At 37.9% G+C, this 22,941-nt stretch overlaps 1 protein-coding gene and 1 long non-coding RNA gene across 3 annotated transcripts in view; one reads left to right on the forward strand and one right to left on the reverse strand.

Annotated features, from left to right (window-relative positions):
- The window catches only part of trpc4b (transient receptor potential cation channel, subfamily C, member 4b), a 33,984-nt gene extending 20,359 nt beyond the window's left edge, over positions 1–13,625 (reverse strand). The window contains exons 1-3 of one of the 2 annotated variants that reach the window (XM_088639492.1): positions 13,216–13,625; positions 9,774–10,175; positions 5,641–6,159 (exon numbers count right to left, since the gene is read on the reverse strand). In XM_088639492.1, the coding sequence (XP_088495618.1) occupies positions 5,641–6,159; positions 9,774–10,151 (897 nt within the window). In that variant the 5' untranslated portion in view covers positions 10,152–10,175; positions 13,216–13,625. Of the gene's footprint in view, positions 1–5,640; positions 6,160–9,773; positions 10,176–12,596 lie in introns of both variants that reach the window. The other variant, XM_088639491.1, reaches the window with a different exon arrangement.
- LOC148658381 (uncharacterized) lies at positions 12,432–15,651 on the forward strand. Its single transcript, XR_015940059.1, has 3 exons — positions 12,432–12,640; positions 13,160–13,287; positions 15,052–15,651. It is a non-coding gene; the product is annotated as an uncharacterized LOC148658381 (long non-coding RNA).
- Positions 15,652–22,941: the final 7,290 nt, after the last annotated feature.

Below are 22,941 nucleotides of genomic sequence, written 5' to 3' on the forward strand. Positions count from 1 at the left end.
CAACAACAACAACAACTTGCTAAGGCTTATGTCTCACAATGAAATTTCAATTTCCTGGGTACCTTATAGTCAAGGAATATCTGACAGTAATTTTGCTGAGCATCATTTTGAATGATCATGTCTATCATTTTGAATACCCCATTTACAGTTCTCTGAAAAAAGTCAACTGCTGTTTATTTTCTACTCATCCATATTAACTTGGGAGGGTACTGTACACAGAGATAAATTAACACACCTTGAAGTGCTACGTGTTAGCCAGAAAAATGGGATTTAGTAGTTTAAAGGCCTCTCCTTGATTTATCACCTCTGACTACAGAGCAGCTGTCAGAGCAGTCAAAGCCAGGTAGAGAACAGGGCTATGAATCCCTGGGAAAACAAATGCAAGACAAATGAAGATGGGGATATAGAGAAAAATGATTAACTTCTACGTCCAACACAAATGTATTGGGCACTTAATTCCTTAGGCACGAATAGATCCTGTCCCTGAGGGCCTATGGGTTGTCTGGTTTTCAGTGAAGCTAAGATCTTAATTACTAATTATTTGGCTAAGAAGTTAATTCATGCGTTCTTTAAATCACCCATGAAAGAATAAATGCCCTGGAAATCTGCATGATTCTGAATCTTGAGGACTGCAGTTGCCATTAGTCTGATCAGAACAAAGTCACAGCAGGGTCCAGCGTAAAAGTTATTAAAAACCATATTGTGCACAGCTCTGCGCTATTAAATAAATAATACAGTTCAAAAACTCTGTACAGGTCATTGTTATTTGTCATGCTCAGGCACCTTGCTTCATCAATCTATAGATCATAAAATAAAATATTATCTCCCAAAACAAAGGCTTATCCTGAAAACAGAAAAACTGGATTTGTTCCTGTTGCTTAGCCTAATACTGCATCTAATTAAGAAGGTATTAAGGAATCTAATAAATTAGTAATAAGCAAGAGAATATGCGTCTGCAACTTCAATATTTCAATATTTTTGCCTAAAGAAATCATTATGTCTGTGTCTAAGAGTACCTACTGTAACACTTGAGTCACACACTTTAAGTCAGGGAATACATTTTTCACTTATATCACTAAATATAATCCAACATATTAATATCTCAATTTCTGCTGCGCTACACTAGTACTTTAATTTAACATTAGGTTATACATAGTAGAATGGAAAAACCATGATTACTCTTTCACCTACTGTATAATTCAATATAAATTCAAACTACTAGGCAGAGAACAGAGAAAAAGATCATACTGCATGGACAATAGATACTGCAAAAAACTGTAGGCCAAGCACGGAACCTTGAGGTATCCCTAGAACTAATGCTAATTCCTTAATGCACCTTACTACCCGATCACAGATTCTAATCACTGATTCTAATTTAATCAAACTTGCACTCAAAAAGTAGCACTTGTAAAGTATGCATGTCCAGCTCAACTACATTACAGCAATATGATTATGTTTTAAGATCACGTAACACAAATCCTTAAACTTTGTCATTGCTTAGATGTTATGAAGTAACTAATGGAAACAGCCCAATTGCTCACAAGCTTGAGAATTTGAGAAAGTCAGAGTCAGGTGGAGATAGCCTTAGAGGATAGATGCCAGAGGCTGATGGAGAATGCCAAAACTGAATGACAACAGGTGGAGATTAAGGACGCAGAATGGAGACTGGGTTCAGACAGGAGTGGAAAGCAAGTGCAGCTTTCAGGGTTAATGTAGACTGGGAACTGCACCACTGTATGGAAATTCTGGCAGAGAACCATGCCACTGGTCCAATGTTGACAAGGCAACTAGCTGTTGACAGGCAGAACATGTTCTGACAGGCTAGGAATCTTTAGGCCTGATTCAGGCAGAGCAGCCACACACTTTGTTCACGCCTCAGGGGTGGAGAAGCCCTCAGGTGATGGTTGGCCATCCATTTCTGCTACTCTTTGGCTTTTTGGAGGTTGGTTCTCATGACCCCTCACACCCCTTCAGGTCTCAAGTGGACCTCTCAGCTGGGACTGGCACTGAAAATGGAGATACCTGTTGATGTGTTTATAATGATGTTCCCGGACAACTTGGCCCAGGGAGAGGAGGAGCCCAGTCACCCTGAAAGCCAAGATATGGCATTGTAGGTATGCTTCTGGGTCTTGGCTCACCTGCTCCATTTGGACATTCATTTCAGGGTGATATTCAGAGGACAGGTCGATTCGTATGACCAGCTGTCGGCAGAAGGTCTGGCTGAATCTGGAGGCAAACTGTTGGCCTCGGCCGGAGACAAAGGATGTTGGGAATCCGTGGAGCCAGAACACTTCCTTGATGAAGACCATCTGGGGGGTGGATGGTAACCAAGGAAGAGGAATGTGAGGCTTTGGAAAAGTGATTGATGATGGTCAGAATGATAAAGTGGACTGGAAAGCGGGGCAGACCAGTTATGAAGTTCATGAAGCTGGATTGTCATGGACATTCAGGTACTTGCAGGGGAGTCCTTGGCTCAGCTACTAGTTGAATAGGCTGCCAAATTTGCTTCCGCATCTGCCCTCATGGAAGACCATCAGAAGTGGTGGCACATCAGTTCCAGGAAGCGTTCTCAGGTCTGTTTTTGAGAAGATGGAGGCCTGGCTGGCCCCCTCCAGCAGTGATGGAATCAGAGGCAGGTATACTGGTTCTTCTTCTTAATCTTAGTTAGCCCCATGAAGTTAATACAGGGGTGGCGAGATCCATCCTTTTTCAGAATGACAAGTGACAGGCTCTGACAGGTGATGTCACCTGAAGAGATGAAGATGGGCAGATGAAGCCCATCCGCAGGTTTTCTTTAATGTACTCATTCATTGCCTTGGTTTCCGGAGCAGAGAGGGGATATAGGTGCCATCTTGGTGGTGTGGTTTGGGATAGAAGGTTAATGAGGCATTCATAGTCCCTATGCTTCTGGAGTGTCTGTGCTATCTTTTAGCTGAAGACATCAGCCAGGTCATGGTACACCTCTGGAAGACCAGAGGTGTCAAGGTCCACGGCAGCAGGTAGAGGCGGAGAGGCGAGGCAGTGGATTTGACAGGTAGGGATCTAAATAAGAAACACCTTGGAGGATCAGTCCAGGTATGGGTTTTTAGTCAGGAGCCAAGGGAACCCCAAAACCAGAAGGCAGCACAGAGATAGAATGCACAGAAAGAAGATGGTTTCCCACTGCAGCATGCCAACCATCAGGGTCAAGGCAATGGTTCTCTTCAGGATGTATCCTGGGCCAAGGGGTCTCCACCTCAATGCCTGTACTGACAGTCAGGTTCGTAGAGAATCAGGGTATGCCAAATCATTGAACCATGTGCAGGTCAAGGAAGTTGCCTGCTGCAATTGATTTAATGAAGGTGTCAAGTGGATTGATGATAGATAACTAGGAAAGCATCAGAGGAAGCATGTCACTGTGTGAGAGGCATATACTGGGCAGTACAGGTGCCAGTGCCCCTCCTCTCTGCAATTTGAGAAGAGGCCTTCTTGTTGGCAATGGAAGTGTTCAGCAGGTGAGACCAGGATTCTGCCCACTTGCATCGGCTCTCTGTCAGCTCCCTCGGGTCCCTCTGGAGTCTGGTGTGGAGGCTGAGGGCACCAAGGGTTCCATGTGAAACCCTCCATTGCATCTCCAGTCTGCACTCCAGTCTGTACCCAGGGGGGAAATCCGGGGTGAAGTCCAAGGTCCAAAACCGGGTGATCCATCCGAGACTAAACAAGACAAGGTTAAAAACCGGAACGGGATCCAGTACAAGGACAGGGAATAAAAACAAGATGAAAAGGCCAGACGCTCCAAGCCCCGGACTATGCTATATGCTCTCGGGTCGGTCCTGGATCTGCTGGTAGGCGGGCTTCCAGGCGTCCATCTCCCAGTGTTGAGTCCAGGATAGTGAGAGCACCAGGCTTAAATAAGGAGGGGCAGGATAAGGGGCATGAAATCGGGTAAAATATGAAAGAGCCGCAGTGCCTTTAAGAGGAGGGATTAAGATCTTGACAGGAAGCCTCTGCCGCTATCAGGATTCCACAAGAACGGAAGGGTAGGATGCATCTGTAGCTCTATTAAGTGGGACACTGGCACAGGAACAGAGGCTGGATGAGAATAAGGAGCCCGGACAGAAATGGAAGCAGGAGCTTTGGCAGTGGCAATGGTCTGCATCATATCCTGCATCAGAGCTCACAGGTCCTGTACAGCACCCTTTAGTTTTGTTGCACTGGCCTACTGTGCCTGCAGGGCTGTCTCATGGTGAGCCATGATGTGGGGCATGTCACTGGACTCTGCTGGATTCAATTCAGATCTTGGCTTTGTCAGTCTGTTATGATGGTGCTAGCTGATGGAAACAGCTACGTATTGCTGACAGGCTGGGGAATCCAAGCACAATAACCCAGTGAGGGCTCATGAAAAAAGTCTGAGGTAGGCAGTGGTAGCCAAAGTGGATAGGTGGATGAAGGCTAATGGAGATTGCCAAAGCAGAATGATGACAGGCAGAGATTGAGGAAGAAAAATGGAGACCAGATTAAGACAGTAGTGGAAAGCGAATGCAGCTCTCTGGATGAATGTTGACAGAGGGCTGAGCTGCTGTATAAATATTCTAGCACAGAACCATGCCACTGGTCCAGTGCTGGCAAGGCAACTGGCTGCTGACAGGCAGAATAGGTTCAAGTCAGACTAGGAATCTTTGGGGCAGATTTAGGCATTATCCTTCAGTGATGCAGTATTGCTGACTGCACTACCTAGGTTGGAAATGAAACACCTGTTAGTTGTTCAGAGAAAGCTGGGACAATTGAAAGATTCTGAATAGGCCCAGGTGGAATTTGGTTCCTTGAGGGAATGTACGTTGTTTTTTGAGGAAACCGAGGGCTGAGAGCTCTGCCCCACATGGGCATAACATTAGAATAGAAAGATATGGTTTATCATCATTAAAAAAATAAAACATTTATTATTATCCTTGCAAAATTTCCAGCATTTACTTAAAGTACAATAGCAAATTCATCTTTTAAGCTTTTTGATTATTCCGTTGACATACAGTTAAATATTTTTCCCTACACTACTGGTCTCCGTCTGTATAATTTGTAAGGGGCACTTGAACCTAAAATTTCTTAGATTAACACAGTAAATAAAAAAAATCTTGGATACGATGCATTCCTGCTATGCCTTGGTTACTTAACTCCATCTAATGGAGAAGGTCTGAGAGTCTAAAAGCTTTTTAAAAGCAAAATCCAAGCAATATACTGTATGAATATATGAATAATGCAATCATTATAAATATAAGAAAGATACCCTTTCAAATAATATTTATTCATATGCCCAAAATACCATCAGGCTCAATGTCAGGTATTTTATTTAGACATGTGTGTTACAGTAAAGGAAGAGATAAGAAAGAGATTACTGTATGGGCCAAAAACAGGGATTTCAATTTGCTTTAAATAATCTTTCTCAGTGTTGATTCCCTAAATACAGAGAATCATACAAAGTTAAGAAAACGGTTTACATACAGATTAATAATAAAAAGTAATTAATGTCAAAACTTCTGTGAGACTAACATAGCAGGAGGACATTTTAACAGGCTTTCAGCACTTCACAGTATTTCTAGAAGGTGTTATCTCCTCGAACACTAATAATTACAGAGGAGCTATTTATAAGAAGACAGAAGAACTCACCTCTTTCTGACGGTACTTAATTGCTAGCTTTAATCTTGCCAGATCGTTATTGTTCTCATCTTCCAGCAGGTTCGTATCATCCCGGAAATTCAGAATCATTTCTAATTCTCTTGAGCTCCTTGTCTGATCCAGGAGGTCCTTGGCAAACTGTTTGCACTGATGGGAGAGCTCCTCGTACTCCGATTTGAACTCATTTTCCACTTTGCTGAGCTCCTGCAGCTCCCAGCTCAGCTGGAAGGCTGTGAGAAAGGGATCTTCGCTGGAGAGGGCGATTAAAGAAGGACTGGCCAGGGCCTTATAGATATTGAGCCGGGAACGTGAGTGGCGTAGGCTGTCAACATCTGAGCTGGAGACACACTCCACACAGTTGCACCGCACTTCATGCGGCTGGGGCACAGAAACCCCCTTCTGTACCAATAGCTTTATTATCTCATAGTTATTGGTGTGCGCAGCCAAAATGATGGGGGTAATGTCAGGTGTAAAATCCGAAAACTGCTTGTCCAAAAGTATTGGTGGAACCTGTAAAAAGAAACAAAATAGATATAAGGGTAGTTATCCCCTAGGAAACTCAATAACACAGGCTATTGACATCCTTTGTTGTTCCAGGACAAGTTCTGTGTTTTGAATATATAGCAGCAAGGATGTGCTGCAAGGGCTCTTCAGCAGCATTTGTGGACTAGAAAAGGAACCATGGACCTCTCAGAGCCTGTCACCTGTCATTCTGAGTTGTGGATGAGGTTAAACATTAGTTTAACCTTACATATTTTGCAGGACACTGCATAATGAAAATTGGGATGTGAGCCTTCATTTGTTGCTTTGAATTTCCAAATTCTCAAAAAAAAACTTGATAATGTATATAAGGAAGGCAAAGTAAGATATCTAGATAGGAACTGGTATTACATAGATATAGACATGTAATATAATAAATTGTTTACATAAAAATCACCTGTATCTAGAAAGAGCAGCATTGTTTGAGCAGCAACAGAAGTGTTGTAGGTTTAGGTCTTTCATACAGTATGTTACCCTTGTACCCTAGATTTACAGTAGGCACTTTCCCCACATTTCATCCAAATCTACAAACAGGTAGATTTGTTCAGAATTGTTCATGGTAAACCTTCAAAGGGCTAGGTTCTCATCTGGAAGAGAGTCGTGTAATCCCAATCCTCTCACTACAGAAAGAAGAATAAACCCTGGCTTGATGAGCCTCTAGGCTTAAATGTGGACTTTTTGCATATGATAAAACAGCATTGTCAGGCTACTTTCTACTGTCTAGTTCATATTATGCTCTACATTATAATGATAATTATAATTGCTTACACTTCTATAGCGCATTTCTGGACAGGTAATGGTGCTTTACAGGTAATGGGGACTCCCCTCCACCACCACCACCAATGTGCAGCATCCACCTAGATGATGCGACGGCAGCCATAGCGCGCCAGAACACTCACCGCACATCAGCTATCAGTGGGGAAGAGAGCAGAGTAATGAAGCCAATTTATAGATGAGGATTATTAGGAGGCCATGATTGGTAAGGGTCAATGGGAAATGTGGCAGGCATGCCAGGGTTACACCCCTACTCTTTTCGAGAAACACCCTGGGATTTTTATTGACCACAGAGAGTCAGGACCTCAGTTTTACATCTCATCTGAAGGATGGCGCCTGTTTACAGTATAGTGTCCCCGTCACTATACTGGGGCATTAGGACCCACATGGACCACAGGGTGAGTGTCCCCTGCTTGTCCCACTAACACCTCTTCCAGCAGCAACCTTAGCTTTTCCCAGGAGGTCTCCCATCCAGGTACTGACCAGGCTCACATCTGCTTAGCTTCCGTTTGTTGCCAGTTGTGAGTTGCAGAGTGATATGGCTGCTGGCCATATAAACTGTGATGTGATGGAAACACAAAATAATATATTCAGTGTCACAAAACAATGCACATATGCATAGAAATTAGTTTGCATTGTTGTCAAAACCAAAAACGTGAGTTTGGTGAACATTTACAGTATTTGTGGCCAACTGTGTTGTTTGTCAGTGGTCCTGATTAAGCCAAACTGAGCCTAACAGACATGTTACAGATGGGGAAAGATCAGATTTAGCTACAGTACACGTTATATTTTATATCCAATACTTGCTTCACACATCAAATAAAACAATATGCACAATTTTTAACCTTCAGCTTTTGCTTCCATGTTTGTTTTGTCAAAATAGTTCCTGGAGGTCCTCATCATTTTTTTCTTACTCCCTGACCTTTACTGCCTCAGTTCTGCTTTTCTGTTGTATTTACTTGGAGGTCTGACAGAACTAGCAGTCCTTTCTAAAATTCACCAGCAAGTTGAAACAATTGAATTTTCCCACTGACAATGGCCCAATACATTGCTGTCCTTCTTTGTACATTGAAAACGCATGGCATTTTTTATTTTTGATTCAGTAACAGTAAGCCAGACCCCTGAAACAGCACGTTATACAAATCTATTAATTAAGACAAAGGGATATTAGTGGATGTTAAGGTAAAAAAATAAGAAACATGGTCACAGAATAATGCTTCATATGCATGATACCTAGTGATCTATAGTGTCTGCTAGAGGAATAATAATAAGACATGATTTTGAGGACAGCCAGACCAACCAAGAGCAGAGAATTGGCCTGGCTTGATTTTTAGGATGAAAACAATCCCTGAATTATTACAATAGTATCTAACAACTCATGGTACTAGGAGAATTGGTCATATAATAAAAATGGAAACAAAATATTGTCCATATACAATTACTGAAGTATACTGTATATGCTGTTAAAACACCTTTGTGAATTTGTGAATGTACAGGCAAAAAAAAACTTTCCATATATTTTCACCTCTTCTTTGTAACATCTGGTGTGTTAGACATTCTGCCCCTTGTCTGTTACAGCAGTACATCACTTGTATGAGAAAGAAAGTACTTGTCATGAGATGAAAAACCAAACCCAGTGTGTTCCAGCTAACAACACACTTTGGAAGAAAGGTATATCCTTTTAAGATAGAATACTAAAGAACTCTGAATGTGGGTGACTGGGGCTCTTTTATACGTTTTGGAATACATATTATTTAGAGAGTGTTAAGTGTGAAGTAGGGTCTATCTGTAAATGATACATAATTTTAATCATGGAGAATAAAATATGAAATGTATGTGTGTTTAAAGTAAGTCAGTACGTACAGTCTGATATTTATATGACCAAATACTGTAGGTTTCTAAAAGTTTGCCTGGCTACCTCATGAACACATACTGATTTTTACCACAAACAAAATTTGAACAAAATTGAAATATCAGCAGCTCTGATGGCAAATCTGATGCCGATAGCTATTTATTCTTACATGTAGATCACTGAAAGGAAAATTATCAAGAGGAACCAATTCTCCCTAGTTAGTGGCTCATTAAGAATGAATTAAAATAATTCACACTGGTACAGTTTATGGAATAACATAGTGAGTAAATATATCTACTTTAAATGAACAATGTTTGTGTTTTACATTGTGTTTAATGCATGAAGTAATTTTCTTTTCCAACATTATTAACATGAAAGAAGTTCTTTCAAATATTAATGAAACGAATTGAAATGAAGGATTCCTAGACATTACAATAAGCAACCTGCTTCTTGACTCATACTGTACACTGATCTGGAAACCAATTTTAAGCATTTTCATGTCTCATTTATCTATGTGATTAATTATAGATAGCAGGAACATTTAAGGGCAGGAAGCTTTTTTAAATGGTTAGCAGATGTTGTGTAAGAGTGCAAAACTTAACAGTCTTATGTGCTATGTTTTTATATTGCATTTTTTCTCCCTCATCAAGTGTGACATTTCATATCTGCTGCATCCTTTATTTTGCCTATCACAGCATTTGCATTTATGCAAAATAGCATTAGCTGCACAACGACATTTTGAATGAATTCTAATGAATGACCATACAAGTGCCTTTAAAGATGCTCTGGCATCCGTCTTGATCAAGCTGAATAAAGCAGTTCCTTGTCAGTGAAAAACCTCTCTCTTGTCCAAAAAAGTAGTCAATATATAACACATTTCACGTTTCAGGATTCTCTATTTTCTAAAGTGTGATCCATTTATTTCGCTAATAAAAGCTAACCTTCATTTCTTTCTTACCTGCTTTTCTCCACTGGGTTTCTTATGGTTAAGCAGTAGTTCCACAGCCCCAACTACTTCCTTCCGAATGGCATGGAGAAGAGCATCTCCAACATACACATTGAAGCTCAGCAGGAGCTCAATGATCTCAAGGTTCTCGTTTTCGATGGCTATGAGCAAAGCTGTTCTGCCAAGAGGATCAATGCAGTTAATATTGATTTTGAAATAGATTTCAGCCTCCTCTAGTGCCTGCTTCACACTGGCATAGTCCCCCTTCTCTACAGCACTAAGGTAGGCTTTCTCCGCAGGGGAGAGCTCAGACTCGGCTCGCACTATCCGGAGAGGAATACGGTCTCTGTAGGAAGAATTGTCCGTCCTTTTGTAATACAGCTGAGCCATCGTTCATGCCATCTCACACAGGTTCTGCAAGGAAGAAGCAAACATGAAGACGCTGAGTCTCAGCCATGGAGATTATTCTGTTAGCTCCTCTGATGTCTTCCTCTTTGATGCAGCAGTAACACTATCACTTCAAAGGAAAGATTAGAATATGTTTTATACAACTCTCTAAACCCAGCAAAAGTCCCTGAAGGGCAATTACTTCAGAAAGCCAATAGCAGCTGATTATGAAGTGAAATCAGAGGAAGGTAGGGCACATACTGTACAGTATCTGTTTCCAGTCTAACAGAGGCTGTCCTACGGAATACATGAGAACAGATTATATACATTATTCAACACATTGATAAGGCCTCTGATGACTTCATACATTAATTTTAAGTCAGCATACAGTATATCATCAGTTCATCTGATGTGTATAGATGCAAGACTATGCATTTTGGGAAGCTCACAAGAAACAACCGGGCTCAGAGAACAAAATAAAATGCAAGGTGTTCTGATGACCTAACAAAAAAAATATCGATATCAGTAAAAAAAATATTATTTTTAAGAATATCATGAAGAAGGAGAATTTGCTAGGTTTTACTGTATAACAGCATTTTTAAGCTAACAGGCACAATCAGCTTTATTTCTATGCTTTTCTTCTCAAAATATAATTTAAGTCTAAGTTAAATTCATAAAAATATAAATATTTTAAGAATAAAAAGTCTATAGTCCCTAAAAAATCTGTATCCCTACATGTCTTTGATTTACAATTCTCTATGTAGAGTAAAGTAGGGAAGCAGTTTTTACTGCTTATGTTCCCTGATTTTAAGACAAGCATGTAGTTGTCTTTCTTGCCTAAAGCATTTTTTGTATTTAGTGACGCAAGCTGTTTACTCCTTGTAAAAGAATATGCAAATGTTAACTTCTTGACAAATTCTAGATACACTGATCAAATGTCTTGCAGTGAGTAGTAGTGCATAATAATAGAGTAAATGAAAGCTCAATTCTAAATTATCAACTTACAGTAGCTGAATGTACTTTTAATAAAACTTGGAGCACATCAAAGCCCCAACTAAAAGTCCGGAGAATGAGTTTTATTCTACACTTCTTGTCTACTCATGATTGGAAGTGGAAAACACTACCAAAGTCTGCAAGTCTTGTTTTGTTTTGATAACGGACAACTAAAAAGCACTCTTCTACTTCTTTAGAGTGTTTGATTGAGATCAACTTTGTGAAGAAATATCAGACTGACTGTGTGGACTTCAAAAATCACCAACCTTGTTCCCTTCTGGTAGCTCCTTCACAGCCAGACAATTTTCACTTTGTTATCAATAAGTCAGTTTGTAAGACAAAGTGGTATAGGTGGTTTTTGGTTTGTCTGCATTTTCAAGCTGCTTTCAGTATTTTTTTCATAGGAAAGAAACTGGACACAAAGATGAATACATCTAATGTCTTTACAATATGTTTAAATGACAAATCTGTAAACTGTCTCTGCACAGAATGTAGCAGGTTCTCCCACTGAAAGCAGTTTTCCTATTAGTTGACTAATAGTGTCCACAACATGTTTATATTTAATTGTAAATATAGAGTTATTTGGTAAGTACTGCGTAGAGTAACAGTGTTTTAACCATATAAATCCAAGAATGGCTTCGTTATATGCATTCCAAATTTCTCATCCAATTGTGATGCAGTACGGTAACCCTTTTTAACAGAATAATAACAATAACAACAAACGATCATGATAAAACAACAACTCTTCCAGTAAACGACGAGTAAAGCTCGATTTATTTTTCAGTTTATCTAGCAAAAATGTAAAATTCTTCAATTTGTCTAATTTTCCTCCATCCTCAGCGCTCCCCGTGTTTAGCCTTAATCGTATGTAAATAATAACAATGATATATTATTATATTATTTTACCACTATTGAATATTTTTAGGTTACAATTAACGATACTGTAGTGTCGAACTAACAGCTAAACATTAAAAACGATGTTCTCTTTGGCTTTACAGGTTTTCTAAAGTATGTTTATGAATGCAAATGCAATAGGTTGGCTTGTACTGTATTTGTCTTAGCCCAGCTGCAAATACTATAATTTCTGCAGGAATACGGCTCTTTTCACACTCAAATCTAAAACGCTGTCTTTCGAAACGACGGTACTTTATACGAAATCGAGTAGTCCCTTTTTATGCATCTTACCTTACTCTTAAGGTCATTACCAAAATGTACATACTGTATCAGACCAAGATGAAGACAAGAAATCCTGCAGGTGGCGAACTTCACAGAACAGGAGATAGATGTGTATTGATAGCAAACAACTATTTTTTTTTTCCATAGAAAATAATAAAAATGTAATTTGGCTGGATTCAGGTCTTTAAAGGTTGAGTCCAAAAACAGGTTTTTAAAAAGGACAAGCTACTTTAAAAGTGCATGGCATGCCAGTAACCTTAATTTTTAAACATAACTTACCTCTTGGTGAATCTGCTGAGGCTTCCGAGGAAATATTTTTAAAGGTAATTTTGAGTTGTTTTTTCCAATGAAATGCGCAACGGGCACTCGTAAAGTGAAATAAGAAAAAAACATTCAGGAAAATCCTTCACAGGATGAAATCAGTGTTTTCCAAATAATTTATCGCAATATACACCATTATTGTTCTTTTTTTTATTTGGGGAAACAATTAAATTGTCTAACAATTAGCTCCCTGCAATAGTTCTCGTTTTTATCGTGCAACAGATGACAGGCTTCAAAAGATGCTTTCCTTTTTTCCAGTTCGTTCCCATTATCTCCTTAAGCAGTCCGCTTAGAGCGCAACACAATTTTTAGGTTACTGGTTTATATGGAAAATTGAATGAAAACGTGAAACAAAACATAAATTAAGTTTAGTAAGACGTATCTGCAGATAAATCGTTTGCTGTGTTTCACTCATTTTTTGAACAGAGAAAGACAGTAGCCTCAATACCCTTAAGATGCGCACTGACAGTCCGCGTTATTTCCATTTCGGTTTTTAAGCTGTTTCTCTCTGCTTCGTTTAGTCTCGGCTTCTCTCACTAAGTGTGAAGACGGGACAGAATGCGCATATGCTGTGTACCTGAAGAGGGAAGCCGCTGGTCGAATTGAAAGAAGGTTACGGAGGTCTTTCAACTGCGGTGTTTTGCATCAGGTCGGATTCCCCTTCTCCGCGTTTGCTATATAAGTCGATAGGTCTTAAAATAAACCGAATTCCTTTTCTGCTAAAGGGAGCGTTCCAGTTTAAATAAACGAAGCCTCTGGTATACAAATATCATCAGAATAGCAAATCGCACGTCAGTATCTTCCCTGCTTATGAATAAAAGACGTACAGTATATATCATACAGTATCTTTATTCCTGTAGGTGGTCTATAAAACTGTTATGCTCTTAAGTTGTATATATTTTACATGCATTATAGTTTAATTAAGTGTGCTTATAGGTTTCTTTATAAGGTTTTCCCCACCTCCTACGCTTTTTTAAGGACGCGTGCTTCTAGTTAAACGGATTGACAGTTTATAGGTTGATCTTGCATTTAATTGGTTCAAATGATCTTTTAAAATAAACCATTTAAGTAGTCCTCACTGAAACATCACCGCCATTTTTCTTCCTTATGTTAATTGCTGTTCTTCAATAACGCGAATAAATAATTTATTAATAGTTAAAAATATAAAAAAACACTTCTTTACAAGGATGGATTTGTACATCTGAAATAATAGTCATTTGAATGTCGAGAATATTAGTCTTTCTTCTCGTGGTCTTTACCATAAAATCAATTTAAAACCTCATTGTACAAATGATGCCACTACACTGGAGTCCCAGGCAGATCTTTTTATATATGGAAAGGCACTCATCGATTTAGAGGATTCCATACATGCAAATGTTGGTACATTGTAAAAATCAAACATCAATGACTGATTTAAGTGTGTTGGTATTGCAATATTATAATGTAAACCACACAAAATTTGAGTAAGAATGTCTTAATTACACTTTGTTACCATGACCCACTATTGAAGGATGATAGAGGTGCTATGTGAGATGAAAAGGGCTATAGTAAAACCATGCTTTATGTTGCTTCCACAGTTTAGACCCTATGCAGTTAATAAAGTCCTTCTAATCCCAGCACTATGGCTGAATAGCTAGCTTTTTGAACTGCTAAAAGAGAACACCTGGAGCCCCAGTACTGTTAATAGGGTTCCCAGATCTGTGTAGTATCATAATAGGAGCTCCTAGGCCCCTTTATGTAGAAATGTTATTTCTGTTCTGTGAATAGATTCCCCAAGTCCCTTTATTATACATGAAAGGGCATCAAAATCATTTATGGCTTCAACCATAAATGTAGATGGCAAATGAAAAAAGCAGAAATGATTGTGTTCAAAACAAATTCCATTTTAAAATATCGCCAGTTGTTCGTCAGCTCAGCTTGGTTGCTTTGGTCTTTTCACCAGGAGAGCTGAGGACAATGTGCACTTAAAAATGTGTTCAATTGAACCATCCTGCTCCTCTCAGTCTGCAAAACCCACCATCTCACAGGCTCACAAGCCCCCGGGCAATTCCAGGGACACTGATGCACGGCAAGTCAAGGACAGTTCAAACTGATTCAAGTCTGTCCAGTCCTAGTGCAATCGGGACACTTGTGCTCAATTTTCAATTTTCAATTTTATATAATAATGAGGCATTGCTAATGGGCTCAGACTTAAAGAATACAAAATCTGCACCCCCACTTATGATCACAGCCATTTTTCAAAAGACTGTTCAGTGGCATCTGCATGTTCAGTCCTGATTTCGACATAGATGTACAGTAGTGATCAATATGTGTGTGAAAAATTGCTTTCCATGACCACCAAAATGAAAGAAAAAAATATTGAGATGTACACATGCTTGAAACAATAATGTTATGTACTTTATCTTCCTTCCAGAAGTACTGGCTTGGTAATGTGGCAAGAGCAACTGACCTATCATCCACTATCATGCAGAGGCTTATCAAAAAAGAGGAGCAGAGGTCACCCAGGAATAACCTGGCACAAATTAATTCAGACCCAGATGAAGAATTCACAGGCAATTAGCTAAATGCAGCTAAGTCTATGCAGTATATAGAAAAATCACAACTGAGAAAGTATACTATTAATGAACTTATACTGTATATTAGAATCTTGAATTAGATTGAATACTCATTATATAGAATTGTAAAAACACCAGTGACAGCAAGCTACTGTATTTTATATTTCACAATCCTGTGAAAATGATGATTGCATCGTTTACACACCTCTAGCAACACACACAAACACACTTTCAATTTCATCACTGATAGACCAAAGGAAAAAACAAGGTACTTTAAAAAAAAAGTGATACATTATTTCTTGTACATTTACAGGTTTCCCTAAGTTTTCAGTGACACTAAAAATGAAAAATTTCCTGAAATATAAGGAACTCATTATATACTGTAGCAGTGTAGAAGGTTTTATACTGTATATACTGTATACTGTATCATCTTTTTGCAGATTGTTAGTGTGACTAAAGCCCTGGAATGCTTTATATCCAGTTGTACAAACTAAAGCTTTCTGTTCAAACCAAACCAGCTGTGTTGTGCAATAATTTAAGTCTTGCTAAATAAATGATAACTCTCTCATTTTGTTAAAAATGGATTAAGAACATTTCTATAATTCATTTCAAACAAAGTGTGGTTTATACAGGGTGGTAAGTATAAAACCCGTTCAATTATTACACAAACTGTAGCAGGAATAACCTTTATTCAAATGACTGTCAGAAGCATACATTACTTTAATCTATGCAATTTGAATAATAATCACCACTGCACTTAATTCACACATGTTTTTTGTAAGTTTATGCTTACACTGAACATTATTCTGACACACAGTATCCCTACTGCATTTGACTACAGCTACAATAAGGCTTCTAAATTGGAAAGTTTATGAACTGGCTCTAATTATTTTAAGGACTAGTGTAAATAAATGCTTAACAGACCCTGGGTTTAATGCAGAACACATTTTATTGTTTTCTAAAAATAACACATCATTTAAAGACAAGAAAAAGGACATGAAAAAGGTTTTTTTTCCACCCAAAATCCCCCTTTTCCACACAAAAAAGGGGTGTAACATTCATGTAATCTTTTTTCTTCAGATGGCTGTCTCTAAGTGATCTTGAAACATGGTCTAGCACCAAAATCTTCTTATGATAATTTTCAGCATTTAATATTAAAGCTTGAATCGTGATAACATTGGTAGGAATTAACACCTTTTTGGCCTATAAAGTAATTTTAGATCCACCAAAGACACTGCTATATTGGTTTGTTAATAATTTAAAAACACTGCAGATGCACCAAAGTTAAATCACATTTTCATCATTATGACACCTCATTAATTCCTGTTATATATGCTATGATAAAATTTCTATTTTAGGTCGTGATCAACATGCTCTAAGATTTTCCTACCTATCAAGGAGATCTTTTGTTCTCTGTGGGATTTCCAGCAAAAAGAGATTTTTTGATTACGAGCTTGCATAATGTGAAAAAATGCTGTTACAAAGGAAATGGCACATAGGTAAAGTGTTGGGAGCTAAATATGTCAAGTCATAGATATCTCATAACTTAATCCCTCGCTGATTAGAAAACAGATATCTATGTAGGTGTGAGAAAATATGTCTGAGTGATATGTGAGGAAGAAAGGGCACAGGAGAGAAAGGTTCATGCCTTTGAGAAACTTAGAATGTCGATAATTCAAAATAACAGACATTGCCATAGTGCAGTTCTCACCATGAGATTCCTGTCACCTCTGCTTAGTCACCAGTTAAGGAGATGAAGAATACATTCTTCCCTTCTCTCATTTCCTTGATTTGAAAGAGTCTCAATTTCAACTCTGTTGGCTCTCTTTCTGAATTGTATTCATGCAATCACCCATTCCATTCATTTGGAGAAGATGGTGAGACTCACCGCGTGATGCCCTTTTTGGATTTTTTTTTTTCACTTCTGCGAAGACATTTTCAGCAAAATCTAGAAACATAATTTACACACCCCCAAACAGAACTGTGTTGGTTTTCTTCATGCTCTGGGTAAAATAGTGCTTAATGGTTTAGCTTATATGTTCCCGAGGCAACCGTTATCTGGAGATGAAGCAGAGTAGTTATTTAAATCTCCATTTGTTTCAATCTGTGTGCCTCAGTTAATTATAATTGACTGAATGTTATCCTTGGAGCTCTGAAGGATCGGCAGGCACAACAGTTTCCTTGTTCCGCACAAATTTTTTTTTTATCCACTTGCATTTGTAGAAAATCCTCATGGATTACTGCAAAGAAACAACAGTTGAATCTGTAAAAGAAATGTAATTATCCTCATTTATTTATTAATGTTTTTGCACTTCATTCAAATTTTCCAAATCCCATTGTTATCTTTATATTTAACAATGCGTCTTGTGAGGGGATTAGAAATGGACTAACGCTAAGGACTGAACCATTATTGCAGTGTTGTATTTCTTTATAATGTTGATTGGATTATATTCAAATACAGTAAGTGTGCTAGAGAAGGCACCATTGCTTTTTTTGTCTTTTAACTATGAAGCAATTCATATAGTTGATTCCAATTCTAAATTCTATGCTAACCAATATATTTTTCTTATTTGAAAAAAAGCTGAAAGTTCTATAGCAGGTTAATGGTAGTGGAATCCAAGTGTTTCTAGTTGTCTGTGTACATCTAATGATGAAAAGCTCGAGGCAAACTTGTAGTTTTTATCACGGCTCAGGCCTACAGGACATCCAATGACATTCAATCACATTACCCTCTTCTTGAACCTCTTGTTTTTTCTCTTTCAAGGTGTTTTGTTTTTTGCCCAAAAAACATTTAGTGTAGCCTGCATTATTTCAAATAAATATTCACATTTTCAGCTACTAAAATCTCTGCTTTGTACTGTTTGCTTGAATCCTTCATTTGAAGTACAAAGCCTCAGTAAAAATAAAATTGTTTAGCACAATACATAAGAGCAAGCATTATCATTAATAAAAATGTGTTTTCAGAGTGATGTAAGTAAAAAGTCCAAGTTTATTCAGAATGCAGCACAAAAAACAGATATAAAGATTGAACCTAGACACTTGTTAAACATGTCTTTCTGAAGATATGCTCCTTAAATAGAAATATTGCATATGACAGGCCCTAAAACAGCTCCTGCAAGATTACCGGGATGGATTAAATAATTTAATTCTATTGCTGCTATTTGCAGTCACTCTAAATTCCACACATGCTCCAACCATTATATCCTTCTGAAATTTCTCATTGAGTTTATGAATAAACAGTTTAAAATACTGCCATTCTAAATTTTAACAAGAGGACCACTTCATGAGAACTAATTCCACAGAAAAGTCACAAAACACAAAAAAAGAAAATTTCCATAAAAAACAGTGCAGTTAATCAGACATGGATCCTGAGACACAATCATCTTAAGCCAAAAGAAAAATCAGTCTTACAGTCTGGGAATAGTTTTGACTGTTAAGTCATACATTAAAGACTTATTTCCATGCTGCTCTAGTTCATCAGACCCTATCTTACAAATTCTGCATTTAATTTTTTATTTGAAAGTTCAAAATGTTATAAGAAGCAAAAACTGAATCCCTTTAGCTTTAAGCAAAAGAAACTACGAAGGAATTCACAGAGCACTAGAGGAATTCAGCACAGAGGACTACTACGGAACAAAACGTGAAACAAGAACTGAAGGGATATACAGTACAGAGCTCCAAACTAGAAACATCGTTTTGTGTAAAGGTTTCTGGGTATTCAGGACAAACTGCTCATGCATTCTTTCTTTCAGGAAAAGCCAGGCACTGACTTTATAAAGCTTCCAAGAGAAGCATGACTCGGTACTACAAAGCAACAAGAGAGAATGGTTGAAGCCTGGATGTTTTGAAATCACACAGGACAGAAGCACTCTAACATGAGGAGCAGTATGGTTCATGTTTCAGATAAACTGCTGTTTGAAGTTTTATTTTCATTTCTTTCCTTTGTTAGTTTGAAATTTATTGGGGTTGAACATCTGACTAGTCCAAACTGATAGCTATGAAGCAAAGTAATAAATGACTTTCAGAATTAAGAAAGGAAACTTTACTTTTAAAAGGGATTAGTGCCTTTGGTAAACTATTTTAAAAATACCAACGGCCTCTGTTGAAAACGTGTGAGATTGCATGATATTTATTGGAAGAAAGAAATGTTATTATTAGTACTGTACCTATTTTTTCCAAAAGCTTTTAATCAATGCCTTTTGTATTTTAGTATGCCTATATATACAGTACTGTATAATAAAGAAAATATGAAAAAAAGCTATTTCAATTTTAAAATAAATTATTTTTCCTAAGGTTGTGTTCTTAATATTTTTCATTTTTGTGTGAAGAAGAATAGGATAAAATATGGAGTTTTTACACTGACGTTCTTCAAGGAGGACTAGCTTTAATCTCATCCTCCTGTATAATTATACATGTACTTTCCTATGTATGATTATCTCGCCTCCTGAAATATTTGAATCATATTTTTTTCAAGAGATGTATTTCCATACTTATCTACAGAATTAAAAAGTGAATATTAATCTTCAGAGGAGAATAATAGAACATGAAAGAGATCTTCAAACCACTAAACTGAAAAAGGTGTACTTTGAATATAAGTGCATTGATACTGTAACTAAAAACAGGAGGTACAATACTTTGTTTACAACTGGAAAACTGGATCAAAACTACAGAGCCATGTTGTTGAATCTCACACTCTGTTTTTTTAAAAAAAGATGGATGAGATTCTTGGATTAGTAGCTACCACTACTAATAGAAGGCAAATGAGCTAGATGATCCAGATTGCCCTATTCTTCTTTTAAATATTTCTTATAATTGTTACTATTCCACAAGAAAGATTTTTATTTTCTTTGGGCAGTGAAGAGAAAATTGTGCAAGAGAAAAGGTGAGGAAAACCAGATATCTGTGATACAATGGAAAGGAAATGTTTTTGTTGATTGCTAAATCAAATGGTCACTAAGACACCAATAATGAGGTAACTTATGCTGATGAAAAACTTTAGATACTAGAAGCAATTCTTCAATGTATCTCAGCTGCACTTAGTTTTGAAGATTTGTACTTTATTCCTGATAGAATATTGATTGTCTAAAGGGACATGAACCATAGCTGCCAATTTGGCAGCTAGCAAACTACAGAGAAACAATCAACACTGAAAGGCAATGATGAAGCATTTTCATTCCCTTTGCTGACTCTGTTGTCCTGTAATAACTATAGAGTTTAATTAAGGTCTAAGCCATTGTATGGAATGGTAAATAGAGAAAACCCAGTTAAGTTTTAAAACTAGTAATACAACCAAAATCAGTCAGAAGCTGTTGTGCAAGCTTTCCTATCATCTCACAAAGATAAACAACTCAGCAGCAAAGAAAATGTGGTAGTATCAGAACCACCCACAGAGGCAAGATGACATACTGTATTTTGATTCAGAATGACAATTAAAGGGTGGAAGCAATGGTGACAAGAGGCAAGTGGATTCAGGGCACAACAATAGAGAATTATCAGAAAATCTCAAACTGGTGGTGGCAGCAGACTCTGTTTCCAAGACTACTAGACCAACTAACAGTATACAGGATGAAGCTTACACTGTGGCAGTCCTAAGACAGAAAGTAGATTACAGATTACTGGCCAGCACATTTCACTGGATATCTAGATGTATTGCTGCTCTTGGAGGAGAAGGTGAAAGTGTTTTGGAAACAGCATTTTTCTAGCACTCTGTCTATATACTGTGCCAAAAGACAATTAAAAGAGAGAGAAAGGTAAAGACATCTGGTTTGCATGAGAAAAACAAGAAGGACAACAAAAAAACATAGAGTATGTCTTTGTCAAAATGAAAAAAAAAATACAAGGTTAATAGTAGGTATGACCTCAAAGACCATTAATACAATCCCAGCAGTATTGAAGCTTAGACTTGATCAGAGTCTAGATAGATTTCCATAGGATGTGCTGCTACTGTTTTTTGCACCTGCAGCCCACTGGTAAAGGTCAGGGGTGGTGGTCTCCTGTTTGTGGCTAATCCAACAACTGTTCTGATGCATTGAAGCCAGGAGAATTGCTGGTCATGATTAGAACTCATTGTTGTTTTTTCAGAAGTCACATCAGTGAAATTAGTTCTAAATACAGTATATATTGTATTATCTTTCTTCTGGATTGGCTTGCAGGACCAGAAAAACTGTCATTCAAGAACTTGGCATTGTACCACTATGCAGTACATTTACCCTCAATCTGCAACAGATGTTCACAGAACATAGTAATTTCATCTCTCAGCTGTCAGAGTTATCCCTAAATGGCTTTCAAGCATGCAGCTAATTTTTATGCAGACAGCAAGCTATACAGAAGTCCTTTTTTTCCTAGAATTTCTCATGCTGTAGAAACTGCAGTCTGAAACAATTATGCTGATGGATCACAGATGTGATGGTCCTGAACCTGTGTGGTGACCTTTCCAGGACATGACCTGTTTCTGGCGACTCTGACCTGATCTTTTGGTTACTTAAGCAGAACACCTCATTACCCAGGCAAGGTTTTTCAGAAAGAAGCCACTTTCAATAATGTAAATAGCAAGCAGGTAATCTTTATTATTTACGTGATGCACAGTCCCATCTTTCTATTCCTGTAACGAACAGTTCCCTATGCGGACGACACAATCCGAAGAAGTGGGAAACACTAGGAAAAAGTCATGGAGGGATACGGGGCTGAAAACAGGGAGGGCATGTCCAAAGTGCGCTGTGCACAGGGAAGGTGTGGCCGAAGCAAACAACCCAAAAGTAATCCATAGAGGGAATCCAAAAACACAAGAAAGTCCATAGCCAGGTGATCCATCCAAACAAGGAATTAAAAACTCGAACTGGCGGAACAGGAACAGGAACAGAAACAGGAACAGGAACAGGAACAGGAGTTAAAACCTTAACGGGAACAGGCGCTTCCAGGTCCGGGACTCGCATGGTGCGGAAACCAGATGCAGAGCCAGGATGAACGTTAGCGCCTGGCTTTTAAGATGGGCTGGGAAAAGGGGTTAGATGCACGGAATTAAGTCTGAAGTGAAAGGGCTGGAGCACCCTTAAGGAGGAGGGACTATAATCGTGACAATTCCTTAAGCTGTTGTAGTGTTAAGTATATTTTTGAAAAGATATTTATACAGATTCGAAAGAATTATATTAAAAAAAACATCAAATTTATCTACTCAGGGTTTAAAAATAGACACTTGAATTTTTGCTGTGCATACAAATCTACTTCAAAGGCTTTTGTCTTTGAATAACCTCATGCTAATTAAGTGAGAAAATTAAATTTAGCAAAGGATCCTCAGTTTTAGTTTATTTCAGTTTCAAGGTGAATTGAAAGCATGGTGCCTTAAAGTTCTCTCAAAAAACACAACACGTGATCACGTGAAACATACAGTATACTCCCATGAGTAGAAATGACCAAGCAAACAGAAGTTAAGTAGTTGCTGAAAGTCTAGGAACTCTATTAAAGAAACTAATATGTGTGAAAACTGATTGCAAACCAATGGGATTAGCTCATAATACATACAGTACATGTTATGTAAGATACAGTAGTGTTTAGCTGAAGGCAAAATCAAAAACGAAATCTAAAGATCTCACAGCTCTTCATAATTCTGTTCAGCCAATTGGCCATCCTTGGAAAGGCACTTTCACTTTTTTTGAAGAAGGTTAAACAATACACCTTCTATAAATATATTTTTTATCAGAAGAAGAACAGAACAAACAGAAAAAAGCAATGACAGAATTAGTTCAGTGGAG

The sequence above is a fragment of the Lepisosteus platostomus genome, chromosome 7, assembly GCF_059453375.1.
Source record: "Lepisosteus platostomus isolate fLepPlt1 chromosome 7, fLepPlt1.hap1, whole genome shotgun sequence".
Taxonomy (NCBI): Eukaryota; Metazoa; Chordata; class Actinopteri; order Semionotiformes; family Lepisosteidae; genus Lepisosteus; species Lepisosteus platostomus.